The sequence below is a fragment of the Oncorhynchus tshawytscha genome, linkage group LG04, assembly GCF_018296145.1.
Source record: "Oncorhynchus tshawytscha isolate Ot180627B linkage group LG04, Otsh_v2.0, whole genome shotgun sequence".
NCBI lineage: Eukaryota > Metazoa > Chordata > Actinopteri > Salmoniformes > Salmonidae > Oncorhynchus > Oncorhynchus tshawytscha.
This window is the reverse complement of record NC_056432.1, coordinates 54468064-54489822: the sequence shown is the minus strand read 5'-3', so window position 1 is coordinate 54489822 and position 21759 is coordinate 54468064. Positions and strand designations below refer to the sequence as shown.

General features: G+C 41.8%; 2 protein-coding genes across 12 annotated transcripts in view; one reads left to right on the top strand and one right to left on the bottom strand.

Annotated features, from left to right (window-relative positions):
* Positions 1 to 4573, top strand: zgc:110699 (uncharacterized protein LOC325371 homolog). Of its 5 annotated transcripts, none has more exons than XM_024418594.2 (7): positions 1 to 267; positions 670 to 791; positions 1092 to 1148; positions 1246 to 1319; positions 1991 to 2138; positions 2721 to 2814; positions 3087 to 4573. In XM_024418594.2, the coding sequence occupies exons 2-7, from the start codon at positions 713 to 715 to the stop codon at positions 3274 to 3276; spliced, it is 642 nt and encodes a 213-aa protein (XP_024274362.1). In that variant the 5' UTR covers positions 1 to 267; positions 670 to 712; the 3' UTR covers positions 3277 to 4573. The 5 variants fall into 5 exon arrangements, with proteins under 5 accessions (XP_024274362.1, XP_042176834.1, XP_024274361.1 ...); XM_024418593.2 differs by having other exon boundaries at positions 5 to 263; XM_024418592.2 differs by having other exon boundaries at positions 9 to 259.
* Positions 4574 to 8055: 3482 nt separating this feature from the next.
* Positions 8056 to 21759, bottom strand: part of LOC112249015 (PHD finger protein 21A) — a 38810-nt gene continuing 25106 nt past the window's right edge. For 2 of the 7 annotated variants that reach the window (XM_024418586.2, XM_024418587.2), the window contains exons 6-18: positions 16138 to 16311; positions 15780 to 16034; positions 15332 to 15415; positions 14350 to 14676; positions 13674 to 13796; positions 13499 to 13550; positions 13250 to 13329; positions 12921 to 12981; positions 11513 to 11679; positions 10814 to 10969; positions 8890 to 8965; positions 8678 to 8781; positions 8056 to 8558 (exon numbers count right to left, since the gene is read on the bottom strand). In XM_024418586.2, the coding sequence (XP_024274354.1) occupies positions 8160 to 8558; positions 8678 to 8781; positions 8890 to 8965; positions 10814 to 10969; positions 11513 to 11679; positions 12921 to 12981; positions 13250 to 13329; positions 13499 to 13550; positions 13674 to 13796; positions 14350 to 14676; positions 15332 to 15415; positions 15780 to 16034; positions 16138 to 16311 (2058 nt within the window). In that variant the 3' untranslated portion in view covers positions 8056 to 8159. Of the gene's footprint in view, positions 8559 to 8677; positions 8782 to 8889; positions 8966 to 10813; positions 10970 to 11512; positions 11680 to 11768; positions 11792 to 12920; positions 12982 to 13249; positions 13330 to 13498; positions 13551 to 13673; positions 13797 to 14349; positions 14677 to 15331; positions 15416 to 15779; positions 16035 to 16137; positions 16312 to 18193; positions 18532 to 21759 lie in introns of those variants that run through there. The other 5 variants (XM_024418590.2, XM_042320899.1, XM_024418591.2 and 2 more) reach the window with 5 other exon arrangements.

The window sequence follows — 21759 nt, the reverse complement described above, 5'->3', positions numbered from 1 at the left end:
TTGTTTGAGTTAAGTGTAAAGACCAAGATGTCTTCATCGAACAGCATGTTTGGCCACCAACAGCAATACATCAAATACATTTAATGAGTCTTGGAAGGGGCACGCCTTAAAAAAAAAGAAAGAAATGGTTTCATTTTGAAAAGGGAAACTAAAGGCTGGACTGAACAGTGAGCTGAAAACCTGAGCAAGTGATGCAGAACAAACATATGTTTTGTCTCCCAACATCTTATTGAGTAATTGGAGAACCAGACATAGCGAAGTGAGTGAGTAAGGATATACAATATTTCATATAGTCGTAAAATGACGTCCAGTGTTTGTTGCACGGTTTAAAAAATGTAACAATATGCATGAACAGACGTAGTAGCAGTTCTCAGAACTGTACTGAATCCTGGTTTTGAACTACTTGTTGTAGGCTAAAGAAAACAGGTTTAAACTAATTTAGACGAGCTGTGAGTATTTGTAAAGTACGTTCATAGATGTTTTAGTAGTTATAAAGAACGAATCAACATAACTCATTGGTCGAAATTGTCGATGGGGCATGCAATTGATTTGTGTTGTTATAACGTTGTAGCCAGCCACACAATTTGAACTTTTTCGCAAGCACCAACATGATGACCACACAATTTGAAATAGGCTTGCCGGAGAGCAATAACTTGTTGTATGTTTTAGATATTGATACAATGCAGCCTGTTATTAATACACCATCCAAGCCATGACCGATTCTGGACCGTCAAGAAAAATGTCACGGGCAAAGTTAGTGATACTTGGACGAGACAACTGTGGAAAGACAGGTATTGAAACGAATGTTTAAGTTGGAGACTGATGTCTTAAATTGAGTGTGTTATTGTATGGCACATCCAGGGCTGACTTTAAAAAAAAACTAAATGTGAGACATATCTGCAATACAAAAATGAATGTAAAATAATAATACTCTAAATTGTTGATACTATGTTAATTTAGTATGATGTTTACTATGCTATTTACTAATATTTACTATCAGTAGCCTAGGCTTAGCTAACGTGGGGAGGTACATGCAAGGGGAAATATTTAAAATACCTGAGTGCTCATGGTCTGCTTTGTTTAAACTGCAGCCCTGTGTGTTAGATTCATCACCAAGCGGTTCATAGGAGAATATGACCATAAAAAGGGTAAAGACATACTGCATCTAATTTTACTGTCCCGTATGTAAGTTGCCTCTTGACTATATTAGGCTGACAGTATTCTGTCTGTGGTGTTCTCATACAGAAGTAACTTACAGGTGTCGGAAAACTGTCGACAAGGAGACCATCGATTTGGAGATATTGGACACAGCCAACAAGGTACTATCCAAAGACTGAGGTCATCATGCTCTTTGCTTTAATTTGACCTCAGAATTCAGTCTATATTGTACTGCTTTGGGGATTTGTTTCTCTTTGCCCTTGTGTCAGACCTCTATAAACCCAAAGAGGAAGATGACTCTCAGGCTCAGACAACAACCAGGCCCCCATACCATTCCTTTCAAGTCTGTTTTCTTGAATCATGGTGCCTTAAAGTGTCTTGGACATAATATCAACAATGTTGACGTTGATCAAATATAATGGTACTGAGGACAAGAAACATCTGATGCGACAATGAAAATAACACGCAAGGCCATTTGAGTGGATTAAATATCCCATCTACTGTCAGTAGTTTTGAATAAAGATTAAACAGAAGAGTAAACAGACATCTCATCTCTTAGCAAGGTCAAGGACATGGTATGTGCACATCCTGCAAAAAAAAACAATGTTCCTGGTGCTTGATTTAAACAAACAATTGTAGAGAACAAAACAAACTGGCGTATGCTCCCAAAAGTGCTATGTCCCTGCTAGAGTCTAAATGTTGCCATGAACAGACCACTTTTGAGAGCATGAAACCCGTGTGTAGATGTATTTAGTTCTTCATTAAATGAAAACTCAACCTTTGTGGTCCCACCCATATCTCTTGCTATCTCTCTCTCTCTCTCTCTCTGCAGGAGTGTGTGGGTTCTGCAGCACCTTCTCTGGAGAGTTCCATTAAATGGGGCGATGGTTTCCTTATTTTGTATTCCATCACAGACCGGAGCAGTTTTGAGTCTGTCTCACACTTAAAGAGGCTTATTGATCATGTCAAGCAGACCCTAGGTGAGACAGCAATTATGACCAGTGGAAACACCAGGAAAGGGCAATCAAATAGAGTCTGGGGTGGAGGGCATCTCATTATTGTAGAGGTTACATCTTCTAAGAGGCTATAGGGCAGCCTAGAACCCGACCCACCCATGATTTTTACAGAACCTACTTTACATAGGCTAGTCCAGCTATCCTTTCATTGAAGGGTATTCTGCTTTTGTATGTTTGTCAAATGTATCATAATGATTCCATTAAATCACTCGTGACCAGGGGAACTGGTTTTATCAAGGCTGTGTTAAGCGGAGTTTGACTGCTTACTGCTTTTGCTGTGACAAACGACTTAATCCACTGTTACACACCAGTACAGTGAATCCAGGAGGCAAGGTTTATAAAACAGTAGGTCTGCTTATTGTAACTGCAAACGTTATGTGGTGGTTGTCTTTTCTCAATTGTCACTTTTACGACGGTGCATCGCCTCAAATTCCTTACAAGATATACAATCTTAAACAAGCTCATCTCTGTCTGTTTTGTGTCTTTTGTGTGAGTTTTGTATCCCTTTAATAGGTTTCTAAACTCTGTTTTATGCTCTTTCATCAGGCATACCTACTGTAATAGTTGCGAATAAATGTGACATGGAGAATGGAAGGGTGGTGCGGACAGAAGAAGGAAAGGCCCTTGCCAGTGATCTGAGGTGACGTTCCATTTGGTTATATTCTAAATCATCTTGGAACCCTGAATCATACTACATTCTGAAGATGCGTGAAGTAAGATGTAGTAAAAGTTTTTGCCATCACAAGTGAATTAAAATATTATCAGCCAGTGGTGGATGATCCATGCTGGAAAACCATTTATTTGTCCCTCAACCATATCCATACATTAAATTGACCAGTTGCCAATGTCCAATTGTTTTCCGTGTGAGATGAGGAATGGAGAACTTATCTTTAGCCTCTTGTGTATGTTCAGGTGCAGCTTCTTTGAGTTGTCTGTGGCGGAGTGTTCTGTGGCTGTGGAGTTAGCGGTTGAGAAGTTGGTACGAGAGGTGCGCCTGGAGTACCAGCGCCACCTACTGGCCATGGACAAACGCTCACGCATGCTCCAGATGAGGCACGCACTGAGCCGCAAGCTTACCCGCAGCAAGACCATGCAGTGGTGACCAAGGCAGTTCAGTCGGGCCCCCTGAGCACAGGCCTGAAGATCTACTTAGCCAACGCTGTTATCTTCATCTGCATTACGCTTTAAGTTGACAGTGAGAGGTCAGTGGCTAGTTTCCTTATAAAAAAGCACACAGAAGTTGGAGAAGAACACAATGGACAGCATTACACAGAAATTATATATATATATATATACACATTGTGTGTTTATGGCTATATATTTGGGTTAATGCACAATTGCATAAGGGTTCACACAGCTTTGATATGACACTTGACAACATCAATGGGAGTTTGAAAGAAAGCAGCTGAACATGGATTGGAAGTTGCACTTTGACCAGGAGGTATTATCTCTTACTACCACCTGTTTGACATTGAATTATGGGTAACTCCATTATTACAAAAACATTAGACATCCTTGAGTGTAAACTAAAATGTTATTTTGAGACATTTTGGTGTCTACAGTGTTCATAAGGAGAACTGTCACACACTAAATCTTGATGGCTGTTTATAAAATCAGGATATATTTTTTCAGAGAGAAGAGAAGTCACAATTACAACTTTGTAATTTTATTTAAAAATGGTCAAATAAATAAATACAAATTGATCGAATGCTCCAAAAATCTTGACTTACTCTGACACTGCAATGGAATTTGCCAAACACTGCATACAAATAGCTACATAAAATAACTAAAGTACAGGAAAGAGATAAAGGAAATCAGTGGATCACAGGCAACAAAAAGGATTGGTAACAAAACCGTAGTCAAAAATAAAGAAATACTTCTTTAAAAAAACTGTGAAAAAATACAACTGACAAATATTACAAGAGAGTATGCAGTTTGTGTAATAAACCATTTACACTATATTCGGCACATTAGTGCCTTTGACTTGCTTGATTTGCTACAATGCATCTTAACAAAGAGGAAGAATACTTTACGTTGAGAAAAAGCCTTCTAAATTAATCAAATGATATGAGTGCATGAAGTTAGAGGTGGGACAGTGGTTACAAGGAAGGGGGGTCTCCATATTGATGGCAATGAAATGCAACTAGAATACTTGAAGGCCACCGATGTGACATGATATAGCATGAGAACAACTGTTTTCAGAACTAATCAAGATATGCAGTGAATCCAAAGTAATACACTGGTATGGATGAAGAATCTACTCAATATTGTTTTCCTAATTGGTTGCTCTCGTTTGTGAATATTATTTAGCTGGTGTACATCATAAATGGGAAATAAAAAAAGGCTTTCAAATCATTCTTTGGATATTAATGTTGTTTCCATTTTTTTTTTTTTTTACCACAACATGACATTTACTTTCTTTCACAGCACAAAGCACTACACAATATTTGAGTTGGCCATACCACATCCTCCCTGATTTTCCTTCCTAAATCAGAAAATAAAAACAATTACGCTCATAATATTCAGCACTTTGCCTTCAAAGTTAAGATCCAATAAAAGTCACTAATTGATAGGAATATTTAATTTCCTACATGAGTAATTGGGGTACGTATACAGTACATTAAACATTTAATTGTACAGCTGTAGTTTTCAATAGGCTGCTATAACACTTTACATTAAGGTACCCTATGCCCTTCCTCACTGGTCTATAAAGTGTTACTTATTAGTTATAATGGGTTATGAACTCAAATCTGTAAACTACTAAATAACAGTCTATAAACTACTTATACATATTTTATGAAAGGCACCTTAAAGTAAAGTGTTACCACGGTTGGAAAGGGTGAAATCCAGTTCTAAATATATGAAAAGTAGGAATGGTTTTTATAAGTATAATCATGTCCATACAATCTATTTGCATATGTAGGCATAGATGTGTTGAGGTTTTGACAGCTGTAGTTTTGATGTTGGGCTCACCATGCTGAGCACAGAGAGTGGAGTGTATTTGCTGAGATCCTTATCGTTTCTATTGCGTTATTGAGGCACCGAGAGCCACATGGTCTAAGCTTCTGCACCAAAGGTCCAATAAAATACACCAAAAAGGATTATAAAGAAACGATGAAGAATCAAATTTAAATGATTTAACAATATTCAGGAAAAATTCAAAAGCTTGGAAATCAGGCCCTAATTACACACATTCCTGGTGTGTGTCATCATTGCTGTCACTTTTACCATTTGCATCTTGCCCTGTGAAGATGGCAAAAGTACAGCCAGGAGAGAACTAAAGGATGTAACACTGTTGGGTGTTCAACCAAAGGTGCTTTATAATATTTGCTAATTGCTTGTATTTCAGGGACTTGGTAGAGGGAAAACTCAAATAGTAGTTCAAATCACAAATCCGTATTTTTCATACACTGGCAAGTCAAGTCAAAACTAAATCAGAACTCTCTTACATGATGACTAAGAGCAACTGACCCCTTGTGAAAACAATAGATTCCAATTTTAGCCTATCTTTTCAGTTTGGTGCAAAGAGAAGTAGATTTCCTGAAGTGGTTCATCACAAATAGACAATATTTCCATAATTCAGAGACATTTTTTTTGTGACACTCAAACAAGACCAACAATACACCGAACACATTTTCTTCACAAGGAGAAAGAATTTCTTAAGGCAATTGCTATAAGATGACAAGTACTGTTGGCCAAAAGGAAGAGTGGCCTCAACACAAGACATTGGACTGGGCCATTACTTATTCTTTAACTAACGCTTTCCTTTTGATCTGGCTATAGATTCAAACCGCTTCGCATCTTCTCTTGTGCTTTCCAGTTAATTGCATTATTATGCAGATTTCTTTATTATTTTGAAACCATTTTTTCAAACTTAACCCGTCTAAAACATGGTTGGTCATTTCATGTCAAGAGAAAATATAAAAGCCTTCAAACTCTCTAGAAAAAGGCACCCCAGGGGAACCCATACCGTAGGGTGTAGTACAGCAAGTAGGCTGCGATGAAGGGATATGTTTACTGGCAACCTATTCCTTAATTTCCATTTAATGTCCCTACTTTCTCAAGTGTTTCATAACTAATATATCGACATTTCATTGCAACTCTAAGGACTTAAACATGTAAAATGGCAGATTATAAACAAAAGCTACACGTACTGTACAAAAGTGTCAAATGAAAAGTGACTTGTCAGTGTTGTGGTGTAAAATATAAATAATGAAAATGTTCATATTTACTTTAGACATGTTTATGGCAGGATGAGGGTATGTGGTTCGGTTCCAGTTTCTTTTGCCAAAAAGTTTGTGCTTTTCCTACAGGGTTCCTGACAGTTTTTCCAAACAACATTCGGAACAATGTCATGGCCACACTCTCTTTTGTATGCATGGAACGGCCATGCAAAATGTGTGCCTATCTAATGGGGACTCCTAATTGAAACCTTAAAAAACATTATGTAAGAAAATAGGACTGTTTCCCTGCTGTATTTGGATACAATAGCATTTGGCAGTTATGAATTCAGCATATTGAATGATAATTCAATTGCAAGGAACATCAAAAAAGAAAGAAAGCTATTTACATAGTATTTTCCAGTTCTAATATATTTGATACGAAACCAAGGTAATGCGAAACAGAAAAGCACTTTTGAAGAAGCATATCTCCATGTTTGAAAACTAGGAAGACCTGAATATAAACAGATTCCCCCAGAATAAATTGTTAGTTTCCTTCAGCAACAGATCCCAGGGGCATAACAAACGGACACAAAAAAAAATCCTCTCAGACAATATCTGAACTGATAGTTGCTAAATCCCCATGCATGCCTAGAGCTGCATTCACATGGCCTCTATCATTCAAATGGCATATTGATGCAGCCGCTTTCGTGCTATGTCTCTGAATGTATCACTCAACAAATTGGTCAATCATATTCTCAACAAGCAAAAAGGAATGCTAGGTTCAGCAACAATGGACAATGGACAATGCAACACAAGTCATGATAAAATGACCTTGAAAAGAAAAACACCTCCAATGTCAATGAAGCATGTAATGAGTCCATGTGATGCAGCCGAAGACCACAGATCTTAATTAAGCCGAATGCTGGGCTCCTCCCACTGTAGCCGGTCTGTCTGGCTGTCTGTCGGGCAGCACTGAGGTGACAGTGGATGCAACTTGAACGCGAGGCTAACCCTATGCTGATCCATCATCTGTACTGTGATGTTACTTTAAGCTTTATTGTCAGAGTTTTCGGTGGTTGTAATGGGGGCAGGTGGGATAGATGGATGGAGGTGAGCTGGAGCTCCTGTAAGACAAAAAGTGTGATTTGGGACCAATCATATCCCTCAGGCAATACTTTGTAGTGATTTTCAAAACTGTTGACAAATACTGCAGCAAATAAAAACCTAAGTCCCCTGGTAGTTTTTCAAATTCCAAATGGCTGTTATGGTGTTTTGGTTGATCCAATTGTTTCTGGTGTGGTGTAGGTGGTGGATCTTCAGGCGAGCGGGCAGGTCTTGTCTTTGGACTTCTCGGATCCATCTCCCCTGAAGCTGCAGACTAAGACACCCTAAGAAACCATACCCACAAAGAGACGCCATGGCGACTATTGGAGGCACACATTGGTGTGATGTTTATTACTATTAACAATATCCTTATTATTAGTAAGAGCGTCAATATCATCAGACTTGAATAATAATCTTTGACCTCGATTGGCATACCACTGGTACCATAAGTCACCCTCCTTCGTCCCTTTCCATTTCTCGTTCCGATACTCATAACGTATGTCCTCACAGACAATCCGATAATACACAACTGCAATAACAACGACCCCAAAAAAAAAAAAAAATATATATATATATATATATATATATATATATATATATATATATATATATATATATATATATGTCGGTGTGTGTTAATCGATTGGCAACTTCATGGGGTGCTTTATCTTTTTCTTTCCCTCTCTTTGTTCCTGTCCCTGGACTTGGTGGGTGGGTGTTATTTGGCCCCCTCTGCTACATCCACAAGGGCCGGTGCTATAGTCTGGGGAGGCTCTAAGGTTTTGCCAAGGCTGCTGCTGTTGAGGTTGTCCATCTCTTTAACGTCCTCTTTCTTCCCTTCCTCCTCGGTCGCCCCGTCTGTGTTGTTGTTCAGGTCGTCGCTGCTATTGTCAGTCATGTTCTTGTGATCCTCAGGACTTGTGTCGCCCGTGTGGTCAGAACTGGCACCGTCTGTTCCTCCATTTGTCATGCTGGTCTGGACCGCTGGCGGCGAGACCTCGGGGGATGGGCAGAAGTTGATGCCCTGAATGAGATGCACCAGGCCTTTGACCTTCTCCAGGGAGTTGTGCATGTCCCTCTGACGGGCCAGGATAGTGTTCTTGTTCTCCATGCATTTCTTTAGAGGGAAATAGGGACAGACTCATTAGTAATTAACCATCCAGTTCATGTACTGTTTCTGAGATGACTTCACATGCCTTCAGGATTAGCCTCAGTGTCATGCAGTGTGATGCTTACTGTTATGGATTGGCTCAGCTGTTTGACCCTTTGTTCTAGTTGTTCTCTGTCCTGCTTCAGTTCCAAGCTCCACTTCACCAGTTTCTGCTTCTCCTCCTCTTTAGCTGTCAGCCAGAAGACAGAGAAACCATTACAGTCAACACTAAGTGTTCATTATATTAACACAAATTCATTTGAGGTAGCTTTTTTTGAAGTTCGAGCTCCTTCTGTACCTGCTTTATATGCAATGTAGGAATGAACGATAGCGAGGGTTCCAGGCCATGGGATTGCCTCATCTTTCATCAAAATCTAAAGAAGAAAAAGAACAACATTTGAATCCATGTCAATAGGCTTAGTTCTTCTGCTTCTTTTTTATAATGTTGTAATAGCCATTCAACCATAAATTGTGTTTCAGTAGTTTTTGGTGGAGACAGGTGAGTGGAGATATACAGTATTATTCAAATACTGGGCTATATAATGTATGCTCCCCCCCAAAATTGGGAAATTATATTCATTTATAAGAATAAAATTGCTCAGAGAAAGAGATTTTGTTTAACAAGTAATACTTTTCTTTCTTCTCAAAAAAGGTGTCGGTCAAAATGATTGACACTCATAAAAATTCTTAGAAATAAAGTAGTCAAAGGTTTAGTATTTGGTCCCATATTACTATTACATGTGATTCTATAAACTTGTTGGATGCATTTGCAGTTCGATTTGGTTGTTTCAGATAATTTTGTGCCCAATAGAAATTAATGGTAAATAATGTAGTGTCATTTTGGAGTCACTTTTATTGTAAATAAGAATATAATGTTTCTAAACACTTCTATTCATGTGGATGCTACCATGATTACGGATAATCCTGAATGAAATCGCCAATAATGATGAGTGAGAAAGTTACAGAGGGTCAAAGGTTATACACCCAACACATGCTAACGTCCCCTGTTATTGGTAATGGTGAGAGCATGTCTTTCGGGGTATGATCTCTGACCCTCTGTAACTTCATCACACCTCATTATTCACAGTAGCATCCACATTAATGTAAAAGTGTTTAGATATTCTATTGTTATTTGCAATTAAAGCGACTCCAAAATGACACAATACATTAAATTACCATTCATTTGTATTTGGCACAAAATCATCTGAAACACAACCAAATGAACTGCAAATGCATCCAACAAGTTTGTAGTCACAAGCTTGATGTAGTCATTTGCGTCCTATGAATATGGGACCAAATAATAACCTTTTGACCACTTTAATTCCACGAGTATTTATTGGCGTCAATAATTTTGACGACTACCTTTTTTGAAAAAAAAAAAAAACAACAACATTATTACTTGTTGAACAAAACCATTCTCTAAACAATTGTGTTAGTATAAAATAATATACTTTCCATTTTTCTTTCACATAAAATATAGCTCAGTATTTGAATGATTTATTTTATAGTCGTCATTGCTCATCTTTGTCAAGGGTGTCAACAATTTTGGACCGCACTGTATATACTTTTAGTTGAAGTTGCCTGATATCTTCACCAACTTTCAGATGTGTATACAATCATGGCTCTGAACGCTGTTGTCAGGGATTTTAGGACAGAGAGACAAGGCCATGAATCAAATGATTATTGGTTACTGTAGGTTATCATACTGTATGTTATGGAAACATTGCACCGAGGGATATCAACATAACACGTCCTCCCTTTCAACCAAGCTACCAAAAGCCCAGGGACACATATAGGGCCCCTGTGGAGCACATCCACATCGCAAGAATCTTTCAGAGACCAGACGGACAAGAAAAAAACAAGATGTCAGTGCAAGAAGCATTTTGTACAAATAATGATGTGAAATGCATGGTCGCTTTCTCATGCCCGTTCAAAACATTTGTTGGGAGAACTCACAAAGCTAGGAACAGTCTTGTTGCTCAGACGCCCTACAATAAGACACGCTCTTGAGATTCCTGAGAGCACTAGGACACGGTGACACGAGTGGTTCATACTGAGGTTTCACCTTCTAATATCGCACTCTTACAAACTGGCTCGGATAAACAGGGGTGGCTGTGGCTCAGCTGGAGCTTATATTAGCTGCGTTTAGTTTACAACTGGCCCGGGAACTGCTGGGGGAGCTTCTAAGTGGCTGAGACTGCAGGGACAGATGCTGCTGTTACCTGGTCGTGACATTTGGGGCAGATCCACATGCCCCTGGGAATGGTTTTCAAAGGTGGAGCGAGGCAGTCCAGATGGTAAACACGTGCACATGTGTCACACATGAGCAACTGACCACTGCGCCTGCACACAGTGCAGAAGTCCTCATGGATGTCTCCCTGTCAGGAAGAATTGCATCAATCAGTATTGTGGCCCACTACGCCCAACCGATCATAACTGGATATGTGGGACTAGAGGAGAGGGGAGTCGAACTTCACTGAATGACACCTGTCCAATCTGACTGTGCTTTCAAACTGTCCACATTGTAATTGTGTTTGTGGGCACCGGGGGTTGTTCACACTCCCCAGTTTTCACTGGATTACCGCAAGTAATGTTGCTGGTCAAGATACCCTACCAAACCCCAAACACCACTGATGTGTGATGCGTTGATCCAAACATCCTCAGCCAAATGTAGGGAGGGACTTTTCACTTTGTAAGCTTATGGACAACAGGACACACATAGATTGTCACACATGAATGAATGATGGATGTAATGGCATGTAAGGGTGTAAAAGTGAATGGATGTGGAAGGTTTCATGTTGTAAGGAGGTATGGTCTGTCCTGAAACCATAGGGCCTCAGGGAGATACCACTGAGGGGTGATTTGGGGGGAGGCTTCCTCTAGTCCTGGTAGGTGCAGTGGGCTCTTCATCAGCTACTTACATCCCCGGAGTTGGGGCTAGGCAGAGGGAGGGTGTGGGGGTGGACGGGGAAGTGAGAGCCCCCCCTCTCTGGCCGGTGGTGGGCCGGGGAGGCGGAATGACTGCTGGTGGGGGATGTTGGGGTGTGAAGACCCAGCTCAGGAACACTGCTGTATTTGGGTGGGCGACCTGGGTGAGATGAGACACGACAAAACAAAACAAAAACAAAAGAAAGGAAAATGGGAGAACAAAATAAAAAAAACATTCTCATGACATACCTGTGACAAGGGGTCCTCATTGGCTAGCGCATAAGGAAGAGGAAGAGGAGGAGCACAGACAGAAGCGTTAGTACACAGCGAGAGGGAACAGCATGAAGTCGGGTCAAGAGGAAGGGTGAGCTGGGCAAAGCTGACACTTAATTAGACAGTAGTTCGGAGAACAAAGAAGCTGACAGTTAATTAGACAGTAGTTCCCGAGAACAAAGCAGGTCAAAGCAAGATATAAGCCACATCGTATCGACCCGCAGAGCAGAACTTTGTTGAAACAAATGTCAAATCTAATTATGTCAGCTATTATCAACACTATTTCAATGTACTATTTGAAACAATAGGTCAAATACAGCTACATTCAACATTGTCAGTCAGAACGTGGGAAGCAAATGCTTGGTTCATATGAGGATCAATTCTCCTACATGTTCTACTCACAAAACCGCAGTGAACCACTCAACCTGTCACAAAACAGGCCTCTTAAGTCTGTTACAAACAAATTAGCAGTGAGACCTGACTTGGCATGCCATACTAGCCTGAAATCCAGAACCTGTTTTTTGTTAACATTCCACTCCATATACTCCGTGTCATGCTAAACATGACAAGGAGCGGCAAGGACTGGAATGATAACTGAAACAGACTGGTACCCAGGCTAATGCCATACCCATAGCATTCAGACTGAGACGTGGCTCAAATCCACATGGGGGTTTTGCTTGGTGGAGTCCTGGGGTGAGCACATACAGTATAGGCAGAGCAGAGCTGTGAGGTCATCCTCAACAATACATTCAGAGCAGGGTGGGTTGGGAAGACATCTTACTGAGAGGGCAAAGAGAGCTGGTTAAGTAGCATGAATTACTGACAGGGCAAAAAAAGCAAGTGGCATTAAAGCAGGAAATGCAAGCCAAAGAAAGAGCCAGCTACATTGCATTAGCATGACAGCGCCACCAAAATAGCTACCAAAGTAAGTCTGTGATGGGACAGTATCACAGTACAACAAAATGCTGTAAACTAGTCTCTGCAGTTATGGGATATGACAGCATAGCCTTCCTCCTGGTATTTGGGAGGTCCAATTGACATGGTGTTAACAAGGTTACACGGTGGGACACTCCACACAACCCTGAGTAGCTAGGTGTTTCCATAACCTGACAAGAGATTCATACTGACCTCTCTTCCTGGTGCCTTGGTGTAGAGGAGTGTTCAGGTATGTGACGCCGTTCTTCTTACGCTGTGAATATAGGTTGTGTTTACTACTTGGGTAGGGTTCTCTCACAGCAGAGCTAGAACGGGTACAGTATGGAGTCGGTTCCATTTCAATTCCAGTCAATTCAGAAAGTAAACCAAATTCCAATTCCAAATTTTCCCCATGGAAGAGAATTTGAATCGGAATATCAATGTACTTCCTGAATTGACTGGTATTTAAATGGAATTGAGCCCAACCCGGACAGTATCATCGTAATGCCATAATAATAAGCTTAGTGGTCTATATACTGTACCTCCGGCTCAAACACTGCTCCACTGTATACCGGATTTGCTGTTGTTCTCCGCTTCCGCTCCTGCCTCCGACTCTGGATCTCTGCACAGGTATAGAATAGACCAGGTCTGTATAACACTATAGACATATCTAATGTTACATTGTGCTCTTGCAAGTTCAGACATTATTGTAAAAAAAACAACAAAAAAAACGTATACAGAACAGGGCGGGGGTCCTATGAAAAAACAAAGCTCCATTTGGGTCTTCCAACCTTCCAGATGGTCATATGTCACAAGTCCCAAGGACACCATGAAGGCTAGTTTCTGTGGGAGAGAACAAGAAATCAAATGTTCATTCAAACGTGCCAGAAAACAAGATTGGCCCACAAAAGCTGACCATATACTTTTCTTGTTTTCATTGCATCTGTGTATAGAGTGTAGGCCCACCTGGGGGTTGTCCTCTCTTTTGTTCCTCAGCAGGGGTGGAGGGGTGCCTCTAGTGGCGTGTGAGGGGGAGGAGGGCGCACTGGCCGATGTCTTCGGCTCGGTAACACCCCGAGCTTTAACAGTCTGGAGGACGGAAGTGACAGAGTTAGCCGCACACTTCAAGAGTCACAGTCCCTCCACGGTGGGTGCTACGTCCCTTCATGAGAGGCCTCTCTCTCTCAACGAGAAAAACACACATTTTGAAAACACACAGCAAACCAGGACAGAGGGATATGATAACCTGAGCTTATGGAGGTGGAGGACTCTCCATTCATGAACGTTATTGAGAGGTTATTGGGACGTCTTCCAATATTTCACTGTATCTAAGAATTCACTCTCTGGAAGAGAGTTGTGGCAGCTGCTCAAGTACCTATCCATGCACATCAACAAAGCAGGGTGCCTATGCAGACCAAATTGAGTTAAGTAAGAAGCCTGTGATGTACACAAAATAGCAAGGCTAACAGCTGCCTGCTTCTTGGTTAAACAGCAATGAAAATGGTAATCATACTACCGAAGGCCCTACTCAAAATATTACCTGGAAGCTAATAAGATTTCATTTGATTGGATCCTTTGAGATGAATGCAATTAAGACAAATCAAGTTCGCCCACACCCTCTTTGTTCCCCCCCTGCTCTCACCTTGGTGTCAGGGCTGAGGCTTCTGATCTGAAGCGTCTGATGTGTTGCCAGGGGGGTGGTGGCCGTAATGGTGGCTGGCGAGGTGATGACGATGCCAGTCAGCTGGGCAGAGGGCAGGGTCTTGGTAATGCTGGCGCAGGGCTGGCCGTTTACAATGCGTACCTGGTGGATGGGCCCGGTGGTGGAGGCCAGTGAGGTGGAGGTCAGCTTGGTGGTCAACATGACAGGCCGCTGGAGGAGCTGAGGGGCAGCCAGCATGGGAGGAGGGGGCGCAGGGGCGATGGGCACCGTGGAAGTGGGTGTAGGTGTGGCTGGGTTTGGTCGGACCTGGCCCACAACATAGACAGGAGGATAGTGAGTATACAGTATTGTAAGGGCCAATGCCTTTTAAACAGCAAGAAAAAGTACATATCAATTACACAGCTCTGTCATTAACCCTCTGTAATCAACACACAAAGCAGCAACAACAGAGGGCATGCCACATTCACAACAAAGGTTAGCAGGAGGTGGGCTGGCCCTGGGCAGGTAGATTGAAGGAACAGCCAAAGCACGTGGTAAGGAACAACACTGCTGACATAGATAGTGAAGCCAGGTAGTTAGCAAGGGGTTACGAAAATGCCACTGAAACAGGTCTTGGGCCAAGCCTCCGGTCCTGAACAAAAAGCATATGAATGCAGGAACACACATCAAAAAAGGACACGAGACAAACACGACAAATTTAAAAGAACTTGCTCCAACAGTCCCCTCCAGTAGAATCCCTATTCAGACCTCTGAATAGAAAACCATTGTAGCCGGGTAGGCTATGCAATCAAACTGCCTCAAATTGAGTACATTTGATGTTACATGATGTCAGATGATACCTAATGAATTGCAAGCTTAGAAGCGGGTCATTCTAGGACTGATATCCAGTCTAAACGCCCCCTGTTAGTGTTACTGGAGAGAGGCTGCGGGGTGAGGGGAGGGGAGATCCATGTGGACGAACCTGCGGTACAAAGGTAGGTCGAGGCATCAGTCTAGGTGGAGGGATAAACTGAGGAACTTTGATAGGCTGGGCGGTGGCCTGCACCTGTGATGAAACCATCCGTTTACACACGTTAGAGAATGTGAAAACGCAGAGCTGTGCAGTCTCCACGAGATAGACCATGAGAGCACACTCATAAATGTACAATTCACACAGCAAAGAGAAATAGGTTCTTTGTGAAATCTGCATTTACAGACACCCTTGCAACGACACAGAAAAGGGTGACACATTATCCTTATGTAAAGAAGACAGCAACCCCATCTGTGCCCTGTGATTTAAAATGTTTGTTTACAAATCAGACATATACTATTAACACAATCAGGACTTCAGGGACAGTTCAGTGTAAATTCATTTTATGTGCAGACAATGAAGCTGAGTGAGTGACATGTGGGACATACAGTATACTTACAACAACAGTGTTCTTGGAGACTATCCGAACTGGCTCCATTCCCTGATTGGTCAACTTGCTGGATGTCTGAAGGTTGATAGGTGAACTCAGTGAGTCAGGGTGACCTATGCTGGCCTTGGGCGTGTTGCTGATGGCTGTGACCTTGGCAACGGAGGGTCGCGGCGTCACGGCAGAAGCAGGCATGGTAGCAGTGGCAGCTTTCAGTACCAGAGGTAGAGTCTTGGTGGCGATGACCGGGGTGATCGTCATCGTGTTCTGATCAGGAGAGAAGCTAAGTTGAATATGGCGCTACCCTTCAACAACACATACAAACAGATTACTATTACAGCTGTGTGTGTGTGTGTGTGTGACCAAGTACCTGTGGCGTGCTCAGTTTGTCAGGCGAGGGCAGGGAGGGTGGGGTGTGGAGGTTAGGCAGGGCAGAGGCCTTCCCATCAGGCTGCACTGGGTGCTGGGGCTGCTGATGGGCCTGGACCTCCAGATGATCCTGTTTAACCAGCAGCTCTTTCCTCAGCTGCTCCACCACCTTCTTCTGCAAGACAGAGGAGACAGACAGATTTAAGTCAACAGAAGGAATTCAGAGTTTTCATATGGATTGTGCTGTGCTAGAGAGGTACATACATAATGATGACTCGAACAAAAAACTGTCCAGTGCCAGAATATCAAAAGCACGAAACAAAGGAAAAAGAGACAAGCAACTGTCCTTGACAAATTATATTCTTTACCTCATACAAACCCAATTCCCTCTGTTGCCGACTCAGTCATTTTCGTTTTTTTTTTTTATCTTCATAGGCAATAAAGGCACTGTTTGCTTAAACGTAACAGAAATGCTTTCTGCTTAAGGCAGAGGGAGGTGGTGAGGTAAATGGGAACCGAAAGAGTGAGAAGAGAGAGGAACAGCATCTGCCGCAGGTTAAATTCACACCGAAAATAGATCAGATGACAACAAAAAAAATGGCCACATCGCGCACTGAACTAAGGCAATGATGGAATCCAAACTGTGTACATTATCCAGTTGATTGTTGAACACAAAAAACTATGTTCCATGTATCCACATTTTTATTTTGACTAGAGACCTTATTAAAATGACATGAGGATTTGTTTCACACGCATGTAGGCCTAAATCCTGTTAGATATAAATGCAAGAGTAGCCCTCACTGGGGAATACCAGGAAGTGCCCTGGATACTTCTAGCTATCCCTTTGCTATTGCAAAAAAAGGCACAGATTTAGTATTATATGTTTATATAGTAACCACAACCAACTACCACAGCTAAACATGACCAGAAAGTCAATGAAGATGAACAATCATTTAAGCCTCCTGCAGAACCAGTGCTGAAATTCAGCTTGGGAATTTGGTCCAATAAAATACAGCCTGAAACTGTTTTACTCACACTGTGACAAAGACACACAAGGCTCACCCCCCACATGCTTCCAGTTTGACAGCAAGCAAAGTGGCAGGTGTCCCAGATTCCTCCTGGCTACTGCACATAGAACACCTACCCCAGTCATGAGTAGCCTGCTTCTAGGCAAATCATCTGTTCCATCCCCCAACAACAGGTTTATACTGGTTCTGACACAGCAAGTCACAAACATTCTCAATTATCTGCAACCTTACCCACACAGTGAGCATCAATCCTATTCTGGTAGGCTCATAGAATGCTTTACGGTTTCTAATTATTTATTGCTTTCCTTTATGCCCAGAGAGCTAATTGCAGAACCGTGCACACGCACACACTCACATTAACACACACACACACACACATTCAATCCCTCAGATTAGCACACGTGCATAAACACACATTCACAAACAGTTTCCAGTTGCCAATTGGCCTGGCTTCAGACTAGTTTGCATTGACTCTGGCACTGCCGCGGCCTCTCGCGGGCCTAGCCAGGAGATAGGAGAGGACACGCATGATGACGGCAGCACAATGAGACGCAGTTCATTCTCCTCTCACATTCACTCCATTGACGTATGCAGCGAAAGCGCTCCCCCCCTCTCTGCTGCCTGCGTCTGATAAGACGGGACAGAGTCTGACCGCTCGAGTTCACCTCTGTCCATTCTCCCACACTCACTGCGGTGAAAAGTGAGCCAATGTCCTCTCGGGAAAGCCACGGGCAGGCTGAGCCAAACTTCTTGGAGGGTGCTGCATCTGAACAACGGGTAACCGACCGTCTATGTGAATTCTGTCAGAGCTAGCGAAAACACCCAACTGTGGCTTCGCAAGGAAAATATAACCGCTAACAAATAAATATAAATCCCAATCATGTACATGATTTCTTACCTTTTATCTGACTTCGTACAGTATTGACCGTGCTCTTTAAAAAAAATATTATATTACAAGCATTGACAATTGTTATATTAATACAGCACTGTTGAGGAAAGTGCTTGCAAGTAAGCATTTCACTGTATTACCATTTCAACTGAATTTCATCCCCCATAGGAAAACAACCTTTATGTTTCTTTCTATTCATTGAAACCAAATCTTCTTGTTGTTGTCGATCAAACCAAGCAGTAGTACAATATGGAACAGCCTGTTTGGAAATAGATCTGACGCGCACCCACAAACGCTCTCTGAGGCCACATGAGAACTGCAAACGCCCTCAATTAAAAACCAAACACAGGCGTGTCTGAGCAAAAAGGCCAACCTGTGCACGTGAAATACACAGCTCCGGGGAAGAGCAATAAGAATGAGTTTTTTTTTTTAGACGTGCTGTGGTGAATGACCGCTGTGTTTGTGTGTTTAGTTTAACAAGCGTGGATATATCCGTACTAGCCGGTTACTTTCCCCTTCCATCCATCTACCCTCGGATCTATAATCCCACCACTGCACACCTCTAATTGAATCTTTCGTTGGGTTTGAGGTGAGGGCCCTGTCAGCTCTCCCATTCCCTTATCTCCTCTGCATCAGGCCTATTTAACTGTTTGCTACAGGCACTGCAGCTTTCCACCCCCATAATGAATCAAAAGATAGAGAAATATGTATGAAGGACTAATAAGTACTGTTGTCACAATACCAGAATTTTGACTTCAATACCGATACCAGGTTTAGTATTGCTGACAGTTGTGGCTGCTTTTGTGCGTGAAGTATTGTTGTCTCTACCTTCTTGCCCTTTGCGCTGTTGTCTGTGCCCAACAATGTTTGTGCCATGTTGTGCTGCTACCATGTTGTGCTCCAGCCATGTTGTGTTGCTGCCATGTTGTTGTCATGTTGTGTTGCTAGCGTGCTGTGTTGTCATGTGTTGCTGCTATGCTATGTTGTTGCCTTAGGCTGAGGTATCTCTCTTGTCATGTTGTGTGATTTGTCCTATATTTTTAATCCCAGCCCCAGTCCCTGCTGGAGGCCTTTTGGTAGGCATATTAGCCAGTCAAAGAATGGCACTTGAATCATACAGATAAACTCAGCTACTGCTGTTTAATTGTTGGGCATTTTTGTTTATAATTTTGTATTTTATTTGAACCTTTATTTAATTAGGCAAGTCAGTTAAGAACAGATTATTTTTTACAATGACGGCCTAGGAACAATGGGTTAACTGCCTTGTTCAGGGGCAAAACGACAGATTTTTACCTTGTCAGCTCGGGGATTTGATCTAGCAACCTTTTGGTTACTGGCCCAACACTCTAACCACTAGGCTACCTGCTGCATCTTTTGAGTTCAATATCATTACATTTACAAAATACAAATTCTGAGACAACCATGTGTGCATTAATGAATCAATTATACAGTTAATTTGACCTTGTTTTTACCAGTCCAATTACAGAATGGCAATAATTTATTTCAATGGTAAATTTCTATTGATAAACTGGGTAAATGAAATGTAGCTTAGGCATATCCACAATACAGGTGAACGCATATTCAATAGGAGTTTGTGCATGCATGGAGTTATTGAGCTTGTTTTGACTGATTTCATGGGGCTACAGATGACAAATAAAAAAATCAGTTTTCCTTCCATTTAAGATAATAGCAGTCAGTTAATATGACCTTTATGAATTATGAAGCCTTTATGTGCTTTATTACATCAATTCTTCAAAATTCACAAAAAGTGACGTTAGCTGATGAAGATGATCTCATAGAACAAGACGTGTAAGATCTCCTAAGCCTGCTTTTACCACAGACCTTCTCTTCTGCGTTAAATCAAAATCCCTCGAAAAACTGCATTCATTTTCCCCATAGGCTCTGTCCGACGATCCATGGTGGAGATAGTGCCTGTCACGTTCTTAGTTCTTTTGTTATGTCTTTGTTTTTGTATGTTCAGGGTGTGAGTTGGGTGGGTTGTCTATGTTCTTTTTTCTATGATTTGGGATTTCTGTGTTTGGCCTGGTATGGTTCTCAATTAGAGGCAGCTGTCAATCGTTGTCGCTGATTGAGAACCATACTTAGGTAGCCTGGTTTCACTTTTGAGTTGTGGGTGCTTATTTCCTGTTTAGTGTTTTTGTCTTTCACCTTACGGGACTGTTCGTTCGTTCTTGTTTTGTTCAGTGTTCTAGTACGTCATTAAAAGCTATGAACACTTACCACGCTGCGCAATGGTCCTCCTCTCTTTCTACCAACGCCGAACGTTACAGTGCCTCCAAAAAGACACCATTACTAATGCTCTCTATAGATAATCTTTGGGAGAGACGTGAGCGAGACCAAATAAGGGAGCGAATCATGTCTTTGGTGGCAATCAGCTTGGAAAAACTGCATATTTTGCCTTATAGTTGCATATTATCACAAACAAAGTACTAGGGTAGTGAACTGATATTAGCTTTAGCTGTTAGCTCGCAAAGATATTTTGCTTACAAAGCTGGAATCTACCAGTATCTTCTTCCATTGTAAAGTGTTCGAGCCTGTAATAGACTAGCCCGTTTCGCAAACAGTAATGAACAGTTTCAACATTTCTACATGCCGTGTCGCATTATTCAAGTCTGTTAAACTTCTGCGCAGCATGAGTGGGAGCTAACATGAGGCAGCCCAGACTCCCAGTACAGGCTAATGAGTACGTGGAGAAACAGAGTGAGTGCTATAATACAGGGTCGGCTGCGCTGATAGACAGGCTTGGTTCGTGAGACACATTTATAAGTACTGAAAATAACACAAAATCTAGTACCGAACCGTTCTTAGTGTTATAGTATAGAATAAGTACAGATGTTTAGGTATACCGTGCAACACTACTAAAGGATCAACATTGGGATTTCATAATCTGCTCAGTGCACTCCCGTTAATAAGCCTTGAGGACTGATGCAGTGATTGCGCTTATTCTTTGTGGTTTAACTAATGATTTTGTTTTAAAAATCAGCCTTTTACAGTCCGCTTCTTATGGGAATTCTAATTAGTCGATCGTGTAAAGGACTCTACATTAATTGCATTCTTTTTAAAAGTCAGTGTATTGCTGTAGCTTTGATTTGGCAAGGTCAGTGATGCATATGCATGAGCTGCCCTTTAGTGCTCCACAAAGAAGAATTGGGCACAAGCTTTCTCTGCTGTTATTGCCATCAGCTACATTGAGTTGATGGACAAATAACTTTCTATGCCCCACACACACACACACACACACACACACACACACACACACACACACACACACACACACACACACACACACACACACACACACACACAGCAGGACAGCTGCCATGGTGAGACAGGTTTCATCAGAGACTACCCTCATGATTCTGACAGTTGTCCTTCTCAGACAACAGCTATCAGCCGCTAAGGTCTTGGGACATCTCGGGCTAATGCAAGACATCTTGTATCATCCTCAAATGTTCCAAATCTCTTACTCCACATACAGCTACAGTATGTGAACTATTGTCCTGTAACTACTGTCATCTTCAATGTACCTCATCTTTTAGCATAACCATTCAGTATTCTCTGATGCTCAGTAATAGCTAGACAAAGCTGACAGCTTTTCCGAGACCATTTTCACACCTTGATATGTTTCATTATGCAGAAGTCCTTGGGCATGTGGTAGGTCGGCCAGTTGCATTTCCTTTTGGGG